The following is a 22,181-nucleotide window of genomic DNA, read 5'->3' on the forward strand; positions in this document are numbered from 1 at the left end:
TTTATCCTTGTGGTGGTATTAGTGCTACTGCTTCATTTAATAGCTCTCTTGACCACTTCAAGTAAATTCCTGAACATATTTGTTAACGACTACAGTTTAGACAACTTGCACCTACAGTCTTGAGCCAAGCAAACATCTGGCTTAAGATTCAGTGCCCTTTAGATTGCTTCACTCCCTAAATATCCTCACTCCCCTGCAGTAGTAACTTTTGAAATAGTTATGTTCAAGCAGCTTGACATCCTCAGCCTTCAAATGCTGTAAATAAATGGAGATAGCACCTATCTTTCTGGTTTTCCCTGCCCTTGTTTTTCTTGACCTGTAGCTAGCTGGGGCATCCATGTATTCCCCTCCCTCCCCCCGCCCCTAATCAGAAACAAAAGAAGGAGTTTCAAGATCTTCTGCTTCATTTCTGAAGCCTATCATTTCCAGAGTAGGATGATGAGTTATCTGTATCATTGTGTTCCCCAAAACTGGTCATCTCTTGTTTTACACCATTCTCTGTAGACTCTATTTTGAGACTCTTCAATAATTTCAGTCCTTAGGAGACTTCACTTTGCATACAAACCTGCTAAGAAGGTCTTGTTTGTCTAAAACGAGTCCACCATTCAAGAAGCTATCATATTAAAGGATTGCATGGTTTACTCATATCGACATTTGAATAGCCACATGCTGATGATTTCCTCACAAGTAGGGTGTTGGTAACGCTACTGTTAATACTTCATAACTGTAAACTTGAACTGCTTACATGACAGCAAATCAGTGTCGTATTGTGAATGCCAGTATATGGTATAAATTCTTATTATCAAAAAAATCTTATTTGAGTCATCACTTGACTATCTAGAGCAGTGTTCTTCTGTATCAGCTTCTCTAGATGATGAGCTGCACAACCTCTTTTAAAATGGTCAGTGCAGAGAAAGGCTGTATGTCTTGGCACTGACTTGCTAGATGATCAGATATAATATACCTGTGTCGTGCAGTCAAGGTGCCAATGTATTACACAGATGTCCTTTGTCTACATCTGAACTGTCCCCAGGAAGGTAGCCAGGATTGTGTTGCTCCTGTTAGAATAATTCATCATGCTTGTGGCCTTTGCATGACTCCAATAAAAGACAGACCACTGGGAGCCGGCTGTGGACTAGATGAACTGTCCTGGAGTCTACGTGCAGTCTGCTGACCATGTTTTTAGCACCCTGATTTGGACTACTGATTTAACGTATTTGAAAGCATGATGTTATCTTAAAACTTGATTGCTCTATCAAAATGAACACGAAAATAATTTGGGATAATTCTTGGATTATATTAGCAATCTGGTTTTCCAATTCCATTTTCAGAACTTTGGGATTTCTCTCCTATTTTGCGATGAGAGATACACAAGCAAAAGAAGCAGCTGATTGTATGAAGCTGAGATAGAAAAATGGTTTTATTTTGGCTTTTTATTATGAAGAAATAAAGCAGTCAAAATTTAATCAGTGAAATTTATGACTGTGTTTTGAAGAGATCTATATGAAAATGACACTGATTGAATTTCAGTACAAAAAAGTTGGTTTAGGACAGGTGATGCAATATTAAAAATGTGTTGTCTAGAACAGTCTGAGAATTTATGTGTAAATTTTACTCTTTTATGTGTAAATGTTAATATCCTGAGCTTAACCTGCTGAAAAAATCCATGGGGTGCTTAGGTTGTGTTTTGTTTTGTTTATTTGTTTGTTTTTCATTTCTATTCCTACTGGTTTATGAGAGATCTTTGTTAGAGTGTGGAATCCTTAACTGGTCTAATACGGAGCTTGATTTTTTTACTATCTGTCTCTAAAATCAAGTTACCAACTGCACACAAATACTTGGCTTTAAGGAAGAGGGTTTTTCATTATATTCTCTGAAAATCCCCATAAGCTTTCTTAGACTTAGTTGTGAAGAAGCATGTCGGTTTTAGATAAGATAAACTTAAGGTGTGTCCTTACTGTAGAAGGAAAAAGGTGGATCTTTTACTAAGTTAACAATGTAGTAAAATCCTATGAATACAAAGCAAGTGCTAATTTTTTTGTGAATTTTACGAAGTCATGGTAAAACTATTAAAGCTGCTCTTACATTGGTGCATTTTAAAAACTGGATATACATCTCTGTGTCCACTGGTGAAGCTAGAGCATAGGCTATGAAGCAGGGCAGAGACAAGAAGAAAATAATTTTGGGTTAAAGTTAACTTTCAAAACAACTGCCTTAATTACAGTGAACTCCTGAAAACCTTTTCTTTCTGTATATTTTAAAATATTGAATATGAAATACTTTGTTTAGCTCTAGCACTTATTTGTGCTTAAAGTAATTTTTTGTGGTTTTTTGTTAAATAAGAATGTCTTGGGGTTTTTTTTATTCTGATTCTCATGCTCTGTGTGTTTGACTCGGACCTTTATTTTTTACTCTGGTGTAATTCCCTTTATGCTTTCGTTTCAAAGAAAAAAAGGGGGCAAACATCTGTTATGTAATTTATGAAAACTGTTGAGACTATATGACTGTTGTGTAAATGTGTACTGAATTCAGGTATTCAAAACACACATATGAAAAGGTGATGGGAATCCTAAGGTGGGTGTTGTGTATTTCTTCACTCTTCAGCCTTCCAGGAATTCCTGTGAAGGAACTTGATAGCTGTATTGGAGGAGCAACAACAAACTCACTGTACAGACCATCTAAGTTTTATAGATAAGACGCTTCTTTCAAACCGAATTTGCCTTTTTTCTTTTTTTTCTTTTTTTTTTTTTTAATCTCTCTCTATGCTCTGTTGTGCAAACAGTTTCATTAACCCCATAGGCTACTCAATTGTCAGGTACCAGTACTGTCTAGGTTCTTACCACTCCAGCAGCAGAGCAGGCTGGGAGCTGTGAGTGCTGCCACGCATAGCAACAAATTATGGCCTCTGATCAGTTCTGTGAAGGCATTTGCATTGTGGCTCAGGTAACTGCTTCTGTTACCTTTAGTTAACCGCTGAATAGTAGTATCTGCTTCTGCGGAGACATCTCTCAGCGTATTCTGTGCATCTGGTAAATACTGCAACGTAAAGATGGAAGTTGTCATTGCTGCTTAGTACTTGAATTTGACTTTAATGCTGTATTTTAACTGTAGTTTTTCTAATATTGATTCCCGGTTTACCAGCTATACCTGTTCTATATATGATAATCTTTTTTCATTCTGATATAAATTTAATTATAAAGCAATTTTCTATTGTTTCTGTACAAGCATTCTAAACTGTTAACGCTGTGAAGTTCCTGGCTTATGCTGTTTTAAAGCAATATTTTCAGAGTTGAATGGTAATTTTTAATTTGTTCTACTTGTGCAGCTTTAGTTATTGTACAAGAAAAATGCATGCAAGTACAAAACTTGATGTAATATGCAACAAACTCATCAGCTGTAGTAGAATGCCGTGTGAATGACATAGGCAGATTGGAGTCTTGCAGTATTGCTTTAGAACATTAGCTGTATTTTAAAGAGACCAATCACCATGTTTTAAAAGTTGTGCAATTTTGGACTCTTTATTGGGAACATGCATGCTCCTCCAGTGAATTTTATATTAAAAAAAAAAAAAAAGAAAAATAATTTTTACCTTATTCAGACAAGACTCTGAATTACATAGTGCCCTTGTCTGATGATCTACCAGTAGATAAATGCAGCATGTGTATCCGTTTTTGCATTTGGCGTTGACAACAAAGATATTCCGAAATACGTCCTAGGGCTCTGATGTTCAAGAGGACTAAAGATAAACAGCTCACCTCATGTAGTACAGTGAATAACGTTGCAACAACAGTTCTTGACTTACAGTTTGAGGAGAGATGGAGGATGCTATGTAAAATCTAATTGTTGTTTATCGTGTGTAAATCCAAGGATTTGAAGCATTACTTAAAGATTTGGCATCATTTAAGACACGTTCTGACTTTAAAACCAGATTTCATAGAAACTACATTTTGAATCCCTCTCATGACAAGATTCCTATCTGAATGATTTTCTCAGATGAGGACCTAGAATTCTCAAACTGACCTTGAAATGTGTTACAGATTTTTCCAATTTGTGTTTAATTTGCTGTATGTGATGTTTTTACAATAATAGTAAACTATGTTAACCATAAATGTTGTTAGTTTCTGACTTCCAGAAAACAAAAAATGAAAAACTTCGCGTACCTACTTCAATGTTTTGGAGAGATCAGGATAAGTTAACAAGGACTACTTACAACCTTTCTCAGTTTACTTCACCTTTAAAAGTATTTTGTTACAATGTCTTTATCTCGTGGGCAAAATAAGCAAAGTTACTTCAGTTCACTGGATTTGTCCAAGCATTTTGCCACAGGGACAGTGCAGAGTTTAGACTTCTTCTCATGTCCTAATCCAGTATTGAGTCCTAGGTAGTAAGCCAATCTCAACTAGATTCAGGATTGTCATCTCCTTTTCATGTGATCCAAAGATTCCCTAGGTGTTTCAGAAGTGAAACTTAAAGGTAAAGTGTTTTTCCTTGAATTTCTGAGATTGCCTTTCTGTCCTCTCTGCCATGGCACAAGTAGTGCTTTTCCACCCACCTCATACGTTGCTTCAGAGTGCTAATCCACCCGAAAGCTGGTAGGTTCTTTGCTAGTTCAGTTTTTGGTCAGACCAGCTCCCTCTGTGGAGCTTCAATAGTTATACATGCACTAGGGCTGTTATTTGTGAAGAAACTTCTTTCTCCTGTCTGTATGCCTGCTGTATTACAGACCAGAAAGTAAAAACTGAGTTTATTATGAATCCTGTTGATTGGCAATGTATTTCTAAGGAGTTAAATAACTCTTCAACCACTTGGAGAGCTTCTGTTTCAAGGCAAGTGCATAAATACTCGTCTAATATGTTTTTCATTATCGACAAACTTCAGGAGTGAAATCAAAAGCTTGTTGAAATTATCTTGTAATGAAAATATTTATGCATCCCAAGCATAGCATGTGTGAAATAGCCAACAGTCTTCTGATGTGTTACAAAACGGAGGCTTTAGGTTCATACCTCGATTCTGTGCCACCTGCTTACCACACTCGTAAATGGGCTGATGTGAGTCTTTTCCAGCTCTCAAATGGGAGTAATATATCATTTCTTACAAGGAATCTTAAGGTATTCTATTTTTATACTTTTACTTACTATATTAAATCATTCTCTAAAGTTTTGTTCCTGTGATTTTGGCACCCTGGAGTGCAGATCATGTATGATATAACACAGGAGCGTAGGGCTCAGAACAGTTTCCTCTTCTGTGTTGCTGTGCCCCCTCCACTGCTGCTGGTCACTGGGTGTTGTGCTGTGACCCACATTCACCCTGCCTGCAAGCTTTGTCCGCTGGCCCTCTTCCAGCTTTTGCAGCACTGCTCCAGTTTATAGAAGTCTGCAGCAAATACACAAACAGCGTGAAAGCAAAGAGGCTTAGAATCAGGTCCTTCTCTGTATGTTTTTGTTCTTTTGAGGGGATTTGTTTTATCTTTAGGTCCCATCATGCATATAGAGCAAGTAATGCTCCAAGATCTGTGTTTTTTAAATGGGATTGAAGGAGAGCTGGAGTACAGCTAAATAGAGGGTATGAATTTGGTATGTGGCTGAAAAATATAAGATAATGAACTTGTTTCAAAGAATTATGAAGTTGAATTTATACCAAGAGAAAACTAAATAGGTTAAGGTTTTAGGGATAATTATAGAAGGGCCCTTCATCATGTGGAATAATGTCCTGAAACATCGACTGGTGTAATTGTTAATTGGAACGTATCACTCTTAGTAGGTTTAATAATTAGTTACACCTCAGCATATAGTTTAGTACTATGGTTTAGTGTGCGAGAAGGTTGAGTGATCTATCCAAAAAACATCCTTGTGGCTTTGATATGCACATGACTGGTGAGATTGCCCTCCGAGTAATGTGACTATATTATGGTGTTTAAGAGGATTGGCAAACTTACCAGGCGTGTGAATGAGTTTATCATCTCTTGACCCTAGTAACTACAGAAGATCTTAAGAATTTATTTTTAATAGCTTGTTTCAATTTTCTACTCAATGCTTAAGTAAAATTGAGGAACAATAGCATTGTAGGTATGCCTATAAGCTGAAACTGGCAGAACCTTTCCGTACAGTTGTGACACCACACACACATTGTTTCTTTGGATACAATTAAACTGGTTTGACACTTTTAAACACCAGTTAGATACTAACACTTAAAATAGCCAGCATGCCCAAAAAGGATGGGCAGATAAAATACTATGTATAGAAAAATTGCTGCCTTTAAACCTTGCTTTAAGTATATCTTTCCTTGTGGGGAAAAAAACTGAACTGTTTTTAGAACTGGTGTATTATTTTCACAGCTTTTAGGCAGTGTTCTTTAGAAGTATTTGTGCTTGGAGGCTATATTTAGTACTGTTTGGGGGGGAGGGGGAGAGGAGGTGTTTTTTCTTAAATACACTTCTCGCAATAAAGCTGGGAGATGGTCTTTTATGCCTAAGTGTGGAAATTGGTTACATCAGTGTATTTTAAAAGGTAAACTTTTTTCTCTGCAGGTGCACCTGTAGAGACTTCTCCAGAGGAGCAGACAGCCTCTTGTGAAGGTAATTGTTTTCTGTTCTGACGGTATGCAATGCAGATCCATTAAACATGGTTTTAAAAAAATTATTACAAAGAATCTCCTTTTTAAAAATCTCTATGAACCTTTTCCAATCTTCATTCTCTTTACCTTCATACCACTATTTTAAGGCAGCGTGGTTATCTGTGGTTATGTACAATTTTATAGCCATTTGAGCAAGGCACATAAAGACCAAGTGGTTTATTGAAGGTCATAAAGCTTGCATGAAGCAGAATTTAAAAAATTGAATCTGTATATTAAATAGCATTGGCAAGTGCCCAAACATCTGAACTATCCTTTTATTAATTTAGTCACTCCGTTTTTCTTTGTTCTTGATACTATCATGGTAAATATGTGTCCTTAATGATTCCTTTTTTTTCTTTTCCCTAGGTTCAAATGCTGCTGTTAACATGGAAATTTCAGAATCTGTTGGTAAGATGAGAATTGTTCCATTTCACTATGATAGTACTATAAAAGCCTACTATAGTGCTTTTGCTGAATCATTGCAAACAAAATTGAATAATACCTTATTGAACCTTTGCATTTTTGGTCCTTAGTAGTTTTCGTTGTGTCTTTATATTTAGATTAGGAAAGAGGTAATTGAACACTAGTATGCATTGACAGGTGCAATTGTATTACTTGGACACTGAAAAAACATCAGTGCTTTATTAAAAAATAATTTCGTATTTCAAAGTAGTACCATTAATATGTGTGAAATGTAATTAACAAAAAAACATTAAAGTGATCAGTAATACGAGCAATCAGAACACGGAAGTTGTATCTTTCTCCTTGTATTTGTATGGCTTTTGGGAGAACTTAAACCATTATCCCTCTCCTTTTCTTTCTAAACATATGGTAGTATGTGTCTGTCGGTGGATTCAGACCAGCATGATGGTCTGAGTGGATCTTCAGATTTGTTTTTATCTTGTAAAATTGTTGCCTTGCTAAAACAGAAGTCTCTTAATCCCTGTGAATCATAGTTTTCCGATGTCAGCACACAAGCTAGTTTGAAAGCTCCTGGTAATAATCATTTCAGAAGCAATCAGCGGTTGCCCATTTTTATATAGGAAGACATTAACAGACTGGATAGTTGTAGTCTTTTGATTGCATCTTCGGGGCAGGGGCTTTTCTCCATATTCATTGATTTTAATTTCATTATCTATTTGAATATATATAACTGGTTAATTTTTAGTGGAAAATGGAGAGACAGAAATGTCCCCAGAAGAATCATGGGACCACAAAGAAGAAACAAGTGAAGCAGAGCTAGGAGGTGGTCCCGCAGGGGATGCAGGGCCTTCTGAAGAAAGCGCTCAGGAAATGATGGAAGAGGAGGAGGAAATACCAAAACCGAAATCTGTTGTAGCACCGCCAGGTGCTCCTAAAAAAGAGCACGTAAATGTAGTATTCATTGGGCACGTAGGTAAGTTGTAAGTGAATGTGAATTAATTGGATCTTTGTGTCGTGTATTATCTAGAACTTTGAGGATTAGAAATTAATCCTGCTCTTTGTAGGGATGTATGTATTCACCGAGTCTTGAGGTTAATAGGAGCATTCATTCTAATGAAGCTGCTCTGGAAAAATTAAAAAACTTAAAGAAGGTCTTTCAGGGGTAGAGTGCCAAGGTTAGAGTGCCTGTGTTCTCTTGGACACAACAGTGTCCATGTTCGTGATTTCTCAAGTACCTGCTCTATTGAGTGCTTAAGTGACATATCTGTGTTTATGATCCAAAGAACAAAATCAGAAGGCAGTGTTCCTTTTCTGCTTGTTTTAAATATTTTCAGAGGGTTCTTATTAATTGTTTTTAAATTCAAAAATTATTATTCAAAATATTAAAAATTCTAGAGCTGTAAACAATAGATTAACAAAGTTCAGGGTTAAAAGAAGCATTTATAGTAAAATGTCCCAATTGAATAGTTTCAACAAGCTTCAGAAAAATCTTAAGTGGTGTCAAAAGTACAGAAGAATTACTGAATCACAAGTTTTACAGTAAATTCTTTAGTACTTTTCTATAGTCTCTTATCACCTTAAGTACTGTAACTTAGTCCTCGGATAAATTCAGGATGGAGTCACACAAAGTAAAAAGGCAGTGGGCAGAGGTACATCCCAATATTGAAAAGCAGCCTGCAGAAGTTAGGGACAAGGGAGCAAGGAAGCAGAGAAAGGGCTTTTGCAAGAGCTTCCCACACTCTTAACCCACACTTTTGCTGGATCACTGCTTGTTGAGGTTTTTTTTTTAATGCATAATGCCAAGTTTATATGTATGAAAATAGAATTTTCAAAATTCAGTGTAATTGAATTGACAATTAATTATTATGGAAACAAGGGAAGCTGAGAGATGCTTCAAAAAACTTAGATTACAATTAAAAAATATATCTTTGGAAATAAATTAGATGTTCATAATTGTTTTCTTCTTTTTCTAGGATTTTCTTTCAAATTGTGAATGACTTAAATTTTTTTTTTTTTTTAGATGCTGGCAAGTCAACTATTGGAGGACAAATAATGTAAGGAAAATCTTAAAATTTTTAGATTTGCTGTTCTTTCTTGTGAATTAAAAATACATTAAAATGAATAATATTTTCTTTATGGCTTTAATCAGCATAGATTAATATTTTTATAATAAAATGTTACTCTCCCTGTCAATTTAGTTACTTACTGACTTTGGAATGTCTTAATTCCAGCAGATATAATCTTACTGCTATAGGAGTTTCACTTACGTAATGGAAACAATTATGCAAAAGCATACAGTAGTAAATTAAAAAAACTGAATCCCTTTCTTAGAACATGACTCTGTTTTTCTTCGTCATTTTAAAATGCTATTTGAAACTGCTTTATACGCTTTGTTAAACTTCGTCCTTTTTGTGAAGATTAAAAAAAAAAATTGAATATCCTTATTCCCTGGTGCTAACATTGTCAGGCATAAATTGATTTCAAAATGTGAAATTATAGTAGTTAATCTTTTAAGTCTATTTTAGAAACAGTATCTAAAGACTGCAATATTTTTGAGACAAAAGTTAAATAAATGCAGCTAGATCATACAGTTTGTTTAAAAAAAAAAAAAAAGGAAAGTAGTACATGAAGAAATAAATGCTATCCTGCTGATGCAAAGTATTTCTGTGATTTTAAAATAATATTCTCAGCAAAAGTGGGAGGTCTTTGTCTTGGCATTTTCATCTTGTTTTGTTTTCACCAAACTGGAATGTTGGAATTGTCATGCTACATTTAACCTTGTAGTTCATACTAGAGCAAATTAGCATTTTATCTGATGTGTCTGAGTATTCTCCTTGTACAAGGAGATGCCTATTCTTAACACTCCTACCGATGTGTTATGTTCCGAAAGCTTTTTGTGGTCTTTAATTTTTGCAGAATATCCCTGTGTTGTAAGAGGAGGGGGGGAATTGGGTGCTTGTACCAACTTTGTCATTAACCCTTTATTTACTGTTATCATTAATTTTCCTTATAAGCTAAGTAGATTACTGTTACTAGAAGATCAGGTAGAGGTAGAAATATCTGAGGGAAAAACATGGAAGTTTTAATGTAATAAAACTGTACACTACTCGCTTCTTCTCATAACTGAAAGATCTCTCTTAAAATACCCGTTTCCTTGTTCTAGCTAAAAAGACTTGAAACCAAAAATAATTTTCTTTATATTTCAGAAATGGTGTATGTGTGTATATGAAAAATTCTCCTATCACAATTTTTACTTAATTTTGAAATATTGGATTAGTCTCAGAAACAGACTTAACAGATGTAGTTCCTTTTCAAAACTTGCCTCTGCAGAACATTTTACAATTAGGTTTAAAAAAAGACATTCCTCATACTTCTACTAAAGTGGTACTGGTGTACTTTTACATACCAGATAATGGTGTGGCTTTTTGTGGAGAAAAGAATCCACTGCTGCTCGCATCAGGCTGTTCCAATTTTTCAAAATAATCTGTAGGGATCTGTATAAGTATTTAACTATTTGGAACTATGTTTCTGCTTATGTAAAATTGCACTATTTTTTTTTCCACCCCTTCTTAGGTATTTGACAGGAATGGTTGACAAAAGAACACTTGAAAAATATGAAAGAGAAGCTAAAGAAAAAAACAGAGAAACATGGTATGAACTTAATGAAGATAATAGTGTGCTTTTCTCTTTGCACTGTAATGAAAATGGGAAACTGTTTTTTAGTCTCTGTCCCTATAGCACTGGCTTCCTGCTGGAATGGGTTTTGAGTGTGGGGGGAGGAATCTCTTGTTTTCCTCCAGTACTTCTTTAACAAAAACTATACGAAACAGTCCGATACATTGGAACAGGTTTTGCTGCTCCGATGCTTTGGTAAACCTAGTTGGTAAAAAGGAGTACAAGGCAGATGCTTTTCTCAGGCAGCTCTTGGGGTCATTCTATCTGTATGTCTTTCACCTGTAAACAGCAGAGAGATATCTAAGGGACAGAGATTAAAGCTGTGCATTTGGCAGACATGAGCAGAGAGCGAGTGAATAGTTTTGGCTGTCACCTTTATATCTCATTTTTATAAGAATAAAGATAGGGTCCGCAGTTCTTAAGTTTCCTCCAGGCAAGACGATGCTGCTGTCATGTGTGGATTTTTTTGCGGGCCTCTTGTTTGCTTTGGGTTTTGTTGTTGTCTTTTGTTTGATTGGTTTTTGGTTTTGTGTATGTGTGTGTGTATATACAGCACATACAGCAGTCTGCTTTCTCCTTCAAACAACTCCTGGAAAATTGATTTTCCTTTTGGAAACTTTCCATTTTTGGCTGTGGTGGAGGAAAATAGGAGTTCAAAGGGCTCTGGAATAGAAACAGCTGAAGACTTCCGTAGGGGTAGAGCAGCAATAGAGCACTCAAGGGATGGGCATTGACCTGATCTAATTGTATTATGTGTGAGAGAGGGCGACATACGTTCTTTTTATTGAGCAAGCATCATCCACCTGTTGGGAGTTGACCATAGTAATAAATATTTCAGGACCTTCCTCAAAAACCCTGGACAGCTTGAAAAACAGATTTCCTCTTCCCTCTCCTCTTTTAGAGAGGGAGTTGCAGGAAGTGCCTCCTTGAATGCTATTTTTATTCTTTAAAATATGTCATGATATACAACAGAAAGTATGATGCACCTCTGTGTCATTATCAAAGATCTTGTTAGCTCACTTCACGTGTTGAGAGTCTCGAAATTTGAACAGTTTTACTTTGTGATTCAGAAAATTCTATACTGTAGTGCAGGGTTGACATTTCAGTCAGAAATGCATCTTTCAAAAAAAAAAGGTCTTTTCCATCCAGCTACCACGCATAAATTCCTGTTTGACTCTTGTTAGCTGAGTAAAACCTGACCTTTGGCTTGGCTGAAATCTTCCAGAAACACGGGCTGTGGTGAAGATTACAACACATAGGAGCACACATACTGGTACAAACCAAAAGCCATCTAGCATGCTATCTAGTTCTCGCTCAGTGACAAATCGCTACTGCCTGGGGAAGACTGTGTTTATATATCCATAATTCCCAATGTTAAGTGCTTTCTCTGACTTAGGAACCTCTTGAGCTGGAAAGGACATCTTTGTGTTTAATAGTCCCTGATGCTCCCTTCCTGATCACTGGTCAGCTGAGTTAGCAGTGTCTTTTCAGACATTATCCAGTCAATACGAAAGACAAGCTAAAGTTCTTTATAAGCTGCTGTTAATGGTGAAAAATATTGGTATGTAAAGGCAGTTCAATTTAGTTATTGCTACTTTTTTTCTCCTTAGTGAGAGTATTAATATTTTTTCTCTCCTTTCTATTCACCAATTTTCACAAAACCTGAAGGAGCTAAATAATCTTTTTTTGAAATTTCAGTTCTTCTGTCTAAATCTAACTTGTTTGTCAATGGCCAATGGGATAAAATATAATTAGGAGGGGACAACAGTTGATATGATCAAAGTATCAAAGATAGGATGAATAAAGGTGGTGTCTGTTTCATAGCCAACCTCTATTTAGTATGTGCAAGTAAATGAGAACTAATAATAATAGTTGTCATAATATGAATATGTGCAAATCAGAACTAATTTTTTAGTTAATTATGCTGAGAAAGAGGAATTGTTTTGTATTTGATCCAGAGGTGTTTTTCAAACTGAGGCAAAGCTTAAAGTATTTGAGATTAGATCATACCTGGAGAACTTAGTAATTGAAGATTTTTTTCTTAGAATTGCATCCTTCTAAGTATGTGAGGGAGAGCTAGCACTGGGCACTACAGCTCACTATATATACACAAAACATTCAATAAAAAGTCACTATTGGTCTTGGAAATGCTTAAGTTCAGTAATGCTGAGGTGGTTAGAATAGTTGAGCAGAAAAAAAAAGACATTTTATGGTGAAAAATCATCATACATAAATTTAGTAAAAATTAATACAAAAATAGAATATTTGGGTTGGTTTTTTTTTTCTAGGTACCTTTCATGGGCCTTAGACACAAACCAAGAAGAACGAGACAAAGGTAAAACAGTAGAAGTGGGTCGTGCCTATTTTGAAACTGAGAAGAAACACTTCACTATTCTAGATGCTCCTGGACATAAGAGCTTTGTTCCAAATATGATTGGTGGAGCTTCTCAAGCTGATCTTGCTGTGCTGGTAAGGACAAATCAGATTCTTTTATTTTGGATATACTGTGGAATTAATGATTTTTTTTTTTTCTTGTTTACTCTTTTGGTTAGTTACAGCAGGCAAAATTTTCAAGTTGAGTGGTTTTTGGAGTAACTTAACAGCTTCATAAAAGTCCACAGGTGTCATGTGATTTTTATGTATGTCAGTGCAGAAACGAATGGGTAATATTGAGGATATACCAGTGCATTTTGAAAGCTTTTACCAGTTTTGACTACCCAAAGTTATTTTTTAATAAGGCAATATTACCCATTGTCAATTGTTCTGTTGAGAGAATTGTAGAACTTTTATTAAAATGTGTATTTTTAATTAGGTTATTTCCGCAAGAAAAGGAGAGTTTGAAACTGGATTTGAGAAAGGTGGACAAACAAGAGAACATGCCATGTTAGCAAAAACAGCAGGTGTAAAACATTTAATAGTTCTTATTAATAAAATGGATGATCCAACAGTAAACTGGAGTAATGAAAGGTGAGTTTAATATTAAAAGATACTGAAATAAAATAATTCCTAAGTAAAGCAATTTTTTGCATCACATTTTTGGTGAAAGAATGGTAGACTGGTGGACTAAAGACAGAGATTATCAAAATTGCAGGAAAAACAGAAGCATAGTGCCTAAGACAGTGCCTCTCAACTAAGCTTGAAGTTCTACACAACTTTAAAACATTCACTTTCAACTGTTTGGATCTGTGCAGGCATATCTAACAAATCCATGCATTCTAACATAGTTTAATTGTTGACTTGGAAACTTTATACTGAACCTAAAAGGAAGTGAATCTATTTTCAGTAATTTAGTTTGCCAGATCCTTGATTGCTTGGCCACATTTCTGCTTAGTTTTGTCGAGAACAGCATTATCCTGTTCACCTTGTGTCCACCCCGTATTATTTGGAGTTGTTCTTTTATGATCAGCTGAATTGAATAAGCAAATAATATATTGAAGTGGTTTGTGAATACAGTCTGAGAAGGGGAGAGGGAGGGAATCTTGTGATGATACAAGCCAGATAAAAATAACTAGAAAGTCAGTATGTAATATTTAAATAACTAATAAAAAGGATTAAGTCATTCTTTTCTGCCTTAATGCTCAAATGTTAGAAAAGTTAAAACACTTTAGTAAGTGTCAAAACTTAAGTCTTTTTATGGCTTCTGTCACATCTTTCTTCTCACCCCTTTAAGCTGGATGCTGAAAAGTGTAACTTAGTCCTTCCCTAGAGATACTTGTGTAATGACGGGATACAGTTTTCTTCTGCAGTGTAATAAGAAGAGTTTTTTGAGAACTTGCTGTGCTGTCAAGAATCGTGAAAGTTTTTGTGGAAAGCTATGAGGGGCTATGCAACCTTACATCATCAGCCTGGTTTACTAAGAGAATAAGGCGTGCCCAATTGTGCTGTCTTGGTCCTGCCCCAGCCTTCTGACATTATTGAACTCAGCTGAAACTGACTGAGGGGAAGAACTGTAATAGAAATAAACAGCATTAAGTCGTAGGAAATTATGTAGGAGATTGAAGGAGACCAAGCCACCACTAAAGTGAAAGCCTGCAGCATGACCTCAGTAGCTGTCTGTTTGGTCTGTCCTGCTATCTTGGCCTGGATCTCTTGCTAAGAGCAGATATAGCATATGCTGCTGCTTACCCAGCCCAGTAATTGAGGTATATGGAGAAAACAGATGATGCTTTATGGAGCAGAGGAATGACGGGGAATGGACAATATCAAATTGTGCTGGAAGATTGGGGAGAAGATGCAAATAGGCCACTAAGCTTTATTAGGTTGGCTTGCTGCTCACAGAATAACTTAACTGATGAAAATTAAATGTCTGTGGGGTTTGCTGGTTTTTTTTTTTCTAAAGCACAGTATTATGTCATGCTGGAATAATTGAAACTTATCTTGATCTGCTTGTCATTTTAATAGATATGAGGAATGTAAAGAGAAACTGGTGCCATTTTTGAAGAAAGTTGGCTTCAATCCCAAAAAGGATATTCATTTCATGCCCTGCTCAGGACTGACTGGAGCAAACCTTAAAGAACAGTCAGAATTCTGTCCTTGGTATATGTATGTATCTTAAATTGAACAACTTGGATATTTGCTATATTTCAATAAAAGTAAATGCTACAGTGAAGCTAGGAAGAAGTATAGCGTGGTATATTCTGGCTGCGTTCTACAGTGCTTGAGGAAATACAATCAGGGAACCAAGAACTCAGCCAAGCAATGAGCCAAATAAAAGCATTTGCTAACTGCAGAAGATTAAAGTTAGCAGACTCTGTAATAGTATTAGCAGTATTCTTTGGCTTTGTGACTTTGAGTGCCATACTAGCCCTTGAATTTTTCAGTGATACTGTAGTTGACATGTTGCTAGAATGAGTAATTGTTTGATGTGAACAGTTTGCTTGAATCTGTATTATAATTAGTGAGAAGCCGTGTCTCTCATTGGATGTCATGTTTTCCAATATTGTTCATGGCAGTTAAAACGTATTAATGAAAATCATGTTTGGACCCAGCTTATGGTTTTGTATTTCCAAAACATACTACACATCTAGCAAGGAGTAATTTGTGTAAAATATGCCTGTAACATAACTTAAAAACTACGTGCACTTCCTGCATATTAACATGTTAGCTAGGGTGAAGTGGACACTAATAATGGGATGTTATGATAGATTTAATTGTCTTGGAGGTCACTGTTCCTAATGGTGACAGAATGAAAATAATTCCTTTTGTTGGACTGCATTTATCCATTCTGAGTAATTTTTAAATAGAAGGGTGCTCATGAAATTGAAACAAATGTCTTCTGCTCTTTTAGTGGATTACCATTTATTCCATACCTGGATAATTTGCCAAACTTCAACCGTTCAGTTGATGGACCAATCAGGCTGCCAATTGTGGATAAATATAAGGTACAAATTAAAATAATAGGATCGAAAGTATAAATGGACTGTTTTCAGAAAGCAGTAAATGGACTACTTACTGTATTTTTAGAGGGTATCTTTTTTTTTTCTTTGATATGTCTACATTTCCAACTGTAGAATAGAGGCAGGGAGGGAGAAGTAAATAATTTTGGCATTATATGAGACTCTTAAAATCTGTAATCTTTCATGAGAACAGTTTCCAAAACATTTAAGTATAGCAGTGCTAAATAACTTCATAGGGTTAAGTAATCATACTTAGAGTTAAATCATAAATGGAGCAGACTCTACATAAAAATTGAAAACATTTTTCTGAAATAATTTCTTTTTGTGAAGGATATGGGCACTGTGGTCCTTGGGAAGCTGGAGTCGGGCTCTATTTGTAAAGGACAACAGCTTGTGATGATGCCAAACAAGGTATGGTAAGGTTTAGATATTAAATGTTACTATCCTGAAAAAGAGCTTGATTCTTAAAGATATTCATTACTTTAAATCAGAAAATTTTTCTATTGCTCGATTGAACACAACTAAGCTTTCATGCTTTACATGGGTGATGTTTTGGGGTGGCGGCGGGGAGGGGGTTGTATAGTTTACTTCCCTAGCATTCAGAAGTCAGGTTGTCATCATAGTTTATTTGAACTGTGTTTTGCTTTGCATTTGTACAGTTGGCCCACAAAACCTTTTTCCTGCTGTGGGTTAATATTGCTCAAAACTTTCCTTCTTTTCTCCTTTTTTTTTTTTTTCCTTTTTCCTTTTCCTTTCCCTAAAGGGAAATAGGAAAAAATTTAAAGGATGCAAACAGTACACAGTGTGTTCCAATGAAAGACCTGAAGTTTGCTTTAGTTAAGAATAGGTTGTTTGTGCAGGTAGGTTGCTGTTCCGTAATGTAAGATCACTATTTGGAATCATTGTGCTGCCCTAAAGAATGTGAAAATACAAAAATGAATGATGTGGAAAAAATAGTTGGGAAGAGGCAGTGGATGAGAGTAGTGTACTCAACTAATGGTGGTGTTTGTTTCCATTGGTTTCTTACAAAAAGGGTTTGGAAATATTGTTCTTCTCTATTCACGTCTTTTTGATTTAAGCTGACACACTTTTTCTAATTCTGTAGGCTGAGGTAGTTCCCTAGAAAATGTCTCAATACTCAAATATACAATAAATCTACATCTTACTGAAAGTTGGTATTTCCTAATCAAAGTACGTAAATTAGATTGACTTCTATGTCACCTTTCTCAAGAGCTGCTGAAAGTTGAAACTAAACTTAAACAGTTTGAGATTATGCTTTTCAGTTTTTAAGCTAATTTAACAGGCAGTGGCTTTTTACAGAACTGCTTGACACGCATCTGACACCCATGTTATTTGGGGGTTGATTAAGAGAAATTAATAAACTGTAAAGGGCTTTAATTAAACTGTTACAGAATTTGTATTCAATAACTAGCCACTGCTTTTGATGACACACTTTTTTTTTTATTACTTTAGCAGCTAATGAGGATTGAACTGAAACTTCAGTCAGAACAATAGACCCCTTTCTGAAACAATGCCTTTTTTAACTTCTCTACCTTTCCAATATTTATTTTCTGTTGCTATCTAGTACTGTGTAAAGATACAAAAATCAGAAGAGAGGTTACAACATATAGGAACATTAGGAAATATATTTTGGTGTTTGCTTGGAGAGCATTCATTAATATACATTTGGATTTTTATCATCTTCTCCAGGAAATCTTGTAGAATTTTGGGATTCTAGGATTTCCTGGATTGTGTTAATATTCAGACTGTTATATTTTGAAGGTAACGAGTCTATATAACAATGTGGCTTTTGCATTCTTCTTAGATAATACGCATCCATTGTATCTCTCATCTCTTTATAAGTTTTAAACTCATTTCACTTTGAGAAATAGTGGATGTTTTTGAAATTTGCTTTCCATTGAATATATACTATAGAATTATATTAGAAGATGTTTTTCATTAAATATGCAATTTTAAATATTAGTAACTCACCATTCAAATATTTTAAATGTTCTCAAGCTTGTAGAACCACATATAATGAATTTAAACTGTAATGGAATTATTTATTTAAATCCTATTGTATTAAAATGATTTTGTACCAGACTAAAGTATTCACAAGAGACTGCATTTTTGCTTTCTTTAAGCACAATGTGGAAGTTCTTGGAATCCTTTCTGATGATGTAGAAACTGATTCAGTAGCCCCAGGTGAAAATCTAAAGATCAGACTGAAGGGAATTGAAGAGGAAGAGATCCTTCCAGGATTTATTCTTTGTGATCCCAACAACCTGTGTCACTCTGGACGCACGTTTGATGCCCAGGTAGAATAACTAGCATTTAATTGCTGTATAGATGGGTAAAAAGCATTAAAATATTTTGCTTGTGTTTCACTAAATCGAAACTTCTGTAGTTTGAAGTTTCAGTTCAGATTTCTTATTCACTATCATATCTCTAAATTGACAATAACATATATACCTAACACACTGACATCATTAATTTGAGTTTTTAAAATATCGTTTGTTTTGAATGTAACTTCTCAATGAAGTTTTAGATACTTATCATGAAAGCAAGATCTTGTCAGGCCAATTCTTCAATTTTATACTTTCATATTATAAACAACTTAGGTGCTTATAAATTTTGTTTCTTCCACAAAAATTTGTTGTGTGTGTATTATTCAACTATACATTTTAATATAGTTCTGTATTTGGTTATTCTGTGCTCTTTTATAATTGAAATGAGGAAAAATGCACTTATTTTTAATTGTTTTACAGATAGTGATAATTGAGCACAAATCCATTATCTGCCCAGGTTATAATGCTGTGCTGCACATTCACACCTGTATTGAAGAAGTTGAGATAACAGTAAGTGTCCTTTTAAGTTGTGATGTGAATATAGACAATCCACTTGTTAGGGTGAGGAGTTCTGTCATGACGTACATCTGTAGAGCAACTAATGCAACAAAGCTCCAGCCTGGAATGGAATCTTTGGTCAGTACCGTAAGATCCAAAAATGGCTGTAACTGTTAGCATAAGCCTTCTGAAAGGTGTGGTAAGTCATGATTGACTCTCTTATGCAGTAAATCTTAGAAGTTTTTTTTTTTAATTTATTTCTAAGTATTTTCTTTCTTAGACCACTTCAGTTTTGTTCGTAAAGGAAAAATAACCGTTATTTTAGCACTCATAGCTATTAATTTTTTTCTTATACAGGCCTTAATCTGCTTGGTAGACAAAAAAACAGGAGAAAAAAGTAAGACACGGCCCCGTTTTGTGAAACAAGATCAAGTATGCATTGCCCGTTTAAGGACAGCAGGAACTATCTGCCTTGAGACATTCAAAGATTTCCCTCAGATGGGTCGCTTTACCTTAAGAGATGAGGGTAAGACTGCTTGATCAACAGTTATTAACTGCTGCAAAATACAGTTATTTGAAATAGGAGGTCATGCATGGCAATGAGGTATTAAAATGTTGGTATCTGGTGGAAATCACTGTCTGGGTAACAATGGAAAAGTAAATTTAAGTGAATTGTTGTCATTGTGCAGAATTCTTGCTAGTAACAAAATGTGTTTTATTTTAGAGGAATAATGTACAAAAATGTGCACTGTGAAACAAAAGGTTGAATTTGAAAAATTACCAGCACTGTTTTCTTAATGCATCGTGGAATGTCCACCTACAATATGAAAACCATAGTTTCTTTATCTAATGTTAGAAAAGATAAGGGGGGATTGTATGTTGGGCTTTAACTCATGCTCACCCTGGTAAAACTCAGATTTGTGGGATGTATTTAAAATACATTATCTTTAAAAGCAGTAAATAGATCTGGTAGAATGATTCTGCCTTGCCTTCTCCGTAGATGACTTATAGAGCAGGCTTTCCACAATCCACATTGTATTCTTTACTGTGAGAATAGCAGTTTTAGTATTTTTAAGATTTTATTGTTTTTAAAATACACTGGTGCTTTTGTTCTACAATACAACAATTTATTCTCTGTATTATTTCTAATACTCTGGAGAGCCTGTGTTTTTGGGGAAAGTTTTCACGTTGTTAGAGACTTATACATTCTTTTCACAATGTATGTAACTCTACTGTTTGTCTCCTTGGTTTAGGTAAGACCATTGCAATTGGAAAAGTTCTGAAACTGGTTCCAGAGAAGGACTAAGCATTTTTCTCAATGACCCCGCACAATACTGTGAGGAAAATCGACTCTGCAAAAGCCTACTTCACACCGCCTTCTTATTTTCTGCCCATTGATAAACTTCTCCCCATATTTTGCAAAGACAAATTTCACAGCAAAGGTCCACATTATGTCAGCTTTCTCATATTGAGAGCTCTGCTATGCCACTGTTGAATTTTCCCAAAAAGAATTTTTTTTTCTCCCAAATTCTGCTTCCTTGGAAAGATTCGGCAATAGCTTTGTAAGTGATGTGGACATAATTGCCTATAATTATGAAAATCTAAAGGATTTTTAATGTTTAATTTCCCCAGCATATATATTAAGACCTCTTTTTTTCCAGGCAGATCATTCAGAGTGTGCGAGTGTGTGTGCACATGTTACAAAGATGACTACCATGTTAATAAACTATTCAATTTGAAATCTTTTTCGGTATTTGAATTGCTTTTGAATAATGTTTTTTATCCGGATGTAACGCAGTTGCATTAGCTTTTTAACTTTCCAGTAACCTAGATATTTGGTTACTTCGACTTTTCTAAACTCCTCAGCCTCCCCACACACACAGTTTTAAATGAGGCAATTGGGCACTCAACCAAGTTTGTATTAAAATAATTAGGTTTGCCCCTTCCCTTGTTGAATGCATTCTTAAAATTAAAAAACATTCATGCAAATGTGGCACCTTCATTAGCTTTACATTTGTTAATATCTTCAGCAAATTTAGGTTGACTTAACATCATTACTAGACACAGTAAGTCAATTTTGAAGGCTAGAACTACGTATTGTGTCTTTATAAAAATTCAGCATTATTAAATTCTTAACTGCAGAAAATGCTAACAACCAGTAAATCAGTGAAACTTCCAAAAATAAGAGAATTTGTGGCAATAGTGCCTATTAGTATTTATAAGAGCTGCATTTTGTGGGAGAACTGGGCCAATTAAAAAGTGCCAGTTATGTAAGTTACTCAGTTCACCCTGTCTTTAATTTAGAGGGCTGGATAATCCTTGCTGTTTTAAAGATCAGTCTGAACTGAGGGGGAGAGACTATTTAAATCCCTAAGAGTTTGCACATACTGAAATGGGAGGGTCAGAATCAAGCACAGTCTGTAAATTTTTGCATATCAAAAAGCAATGTAAGCCTATGAGGACCAGTGAAGTCTTTCTTGAGAAATTAAAGCAAAACTGGTTCAAAATAAGCTTACTCAGTACAACTTGAAGGAGCTGCATAATAAACCCCTATTTAGCTGCACTTTGAAAGTGGAGTGTCTACAATTGCTATCCTGATTCTAACAATTAGGATGAAGGCTAACAGATTTTTTTTTCATTTCCCAGAGTATTAGTAATAAGTATTAAAAGGTATCTTCAGAGCTTCTTCAGAATGTCTTAAACTAAACATTTTCAGTTGTACAATTGTGGCGAGCCCATCTCCTCCCCCAAAAGTTTACAGTCTAGTGACTGTATTTGAATTCACAGATAACTCAAAACTGAAACAGATTTACCTTTTTGGGATTTTTTTTTTTGGTTTTGTTTGTTTCTTTGTAACTGTGGAACTCCCATTCATTTCACTTACAGCTACATTGTATGGACAGAAGAAGTTATTGTCCTTCAGTTTCATATGACTACACTTGTAGCTACCGTAATGCATGGAATTTAAATAAATTTTATTATGTCTGCAAATCTCTGGGCTTTTATTTTTTTGGTAAATTAGAGTTTAAAAGTAACTTTTTTTTTTTTTCCCTACCAAGTGAACAAAACCCACAGTTCCTTGGATCTTAAACTAATGAAGAAATTAAAAGCCAAGGAAACTTACTGTCTTGTTGATATTCTGGATTGACTTAAGATTTCCACATATCTGACTGCTTTCTTGAAGTAAGCTCATGGATTTGAAATTTGCAAAGATCATTATTGGAGAATA

At 35.2% G+C, this 22,181-nt stretch overlaps 1 protein-coding gene across 1 annotated transcript in view; it reads left to right on the top strand.

Moving 5' to 3' along the window:
* The window catches only part of GSPT1 (G1 to S phase transition 1), a 24,809-nt gene extending 2,866 nt beyond the window's left edge, over positions 1-21,943 (top strand). Inside the window, exons 2-15 of the mRNA XM_009572511.1 lie at positions 6,527-6,574; positions 6,979-7,020; positions 7,781-8,008; positions 9,056-9,089; positions 10,609-10,686; positions 12,999-13,179; positions 13,523-13,677; positions 15,112-15,252; positions 15,998-16,091; positions 16,437-16,517; positions 18,251-18,424; positions 18,875-18,964; positions 19,310-19,478; positions 20,206-21,943. Coding sequence (XP_009570806.1) covers positions 6,999-7,020; positions 7,781-8,008; positions 9,056-9,089; positions 10,609-10,686; positions 12,999-13,179; positions 13,523-13,677; positions 15,112-15,252; positions 15,998-16,091; positions 16,437-16,517; positions 18,251-18,424; positions 18,875-18,964; positions 19,310-19,478; positions 20,206-20,258 — 1,500 coding nt within the window. The 5' untranslated portion in view covers positions 6,527-6,574; positions 6,979-6,998 and the 3' untranslated portion in view covers positions 20,259-21,943. The remainder of the gene's footprint in view (positions 1-6,526; positions 6,575-6,978; positions 7,021-7,780; positions 8,009-9,055; positions 9,090-10,608; positions 10,687-12,998; positions 13,180-13,522; positions 13,678-15,111; positions 15,253-15,997; positions 16,092-16,436; positions 16,518-18,250; positions 18,425-18,874; positions 18,965-19,309; positions 19,479-20,205) is intronic.
* Positions 21,944-22,181: the final 238 nt, after the last annotated feature.

This window comes from Fulmarus glacialis, unplaced genomic scaffold (assembly GCF_000690835.1).
Source record: "Fulmarus glacialis isolate BGI_N327 unplaced genomic scaffold, ASM69083v1 scaffold48070, whole genome shotgun sequence".
Lineage (NCBI taxonomy): Eukaryota > Metazoa > Chordata > Aves > Procellariiformes > Procellariidae > Fulmarus > Fulmarus glacialis.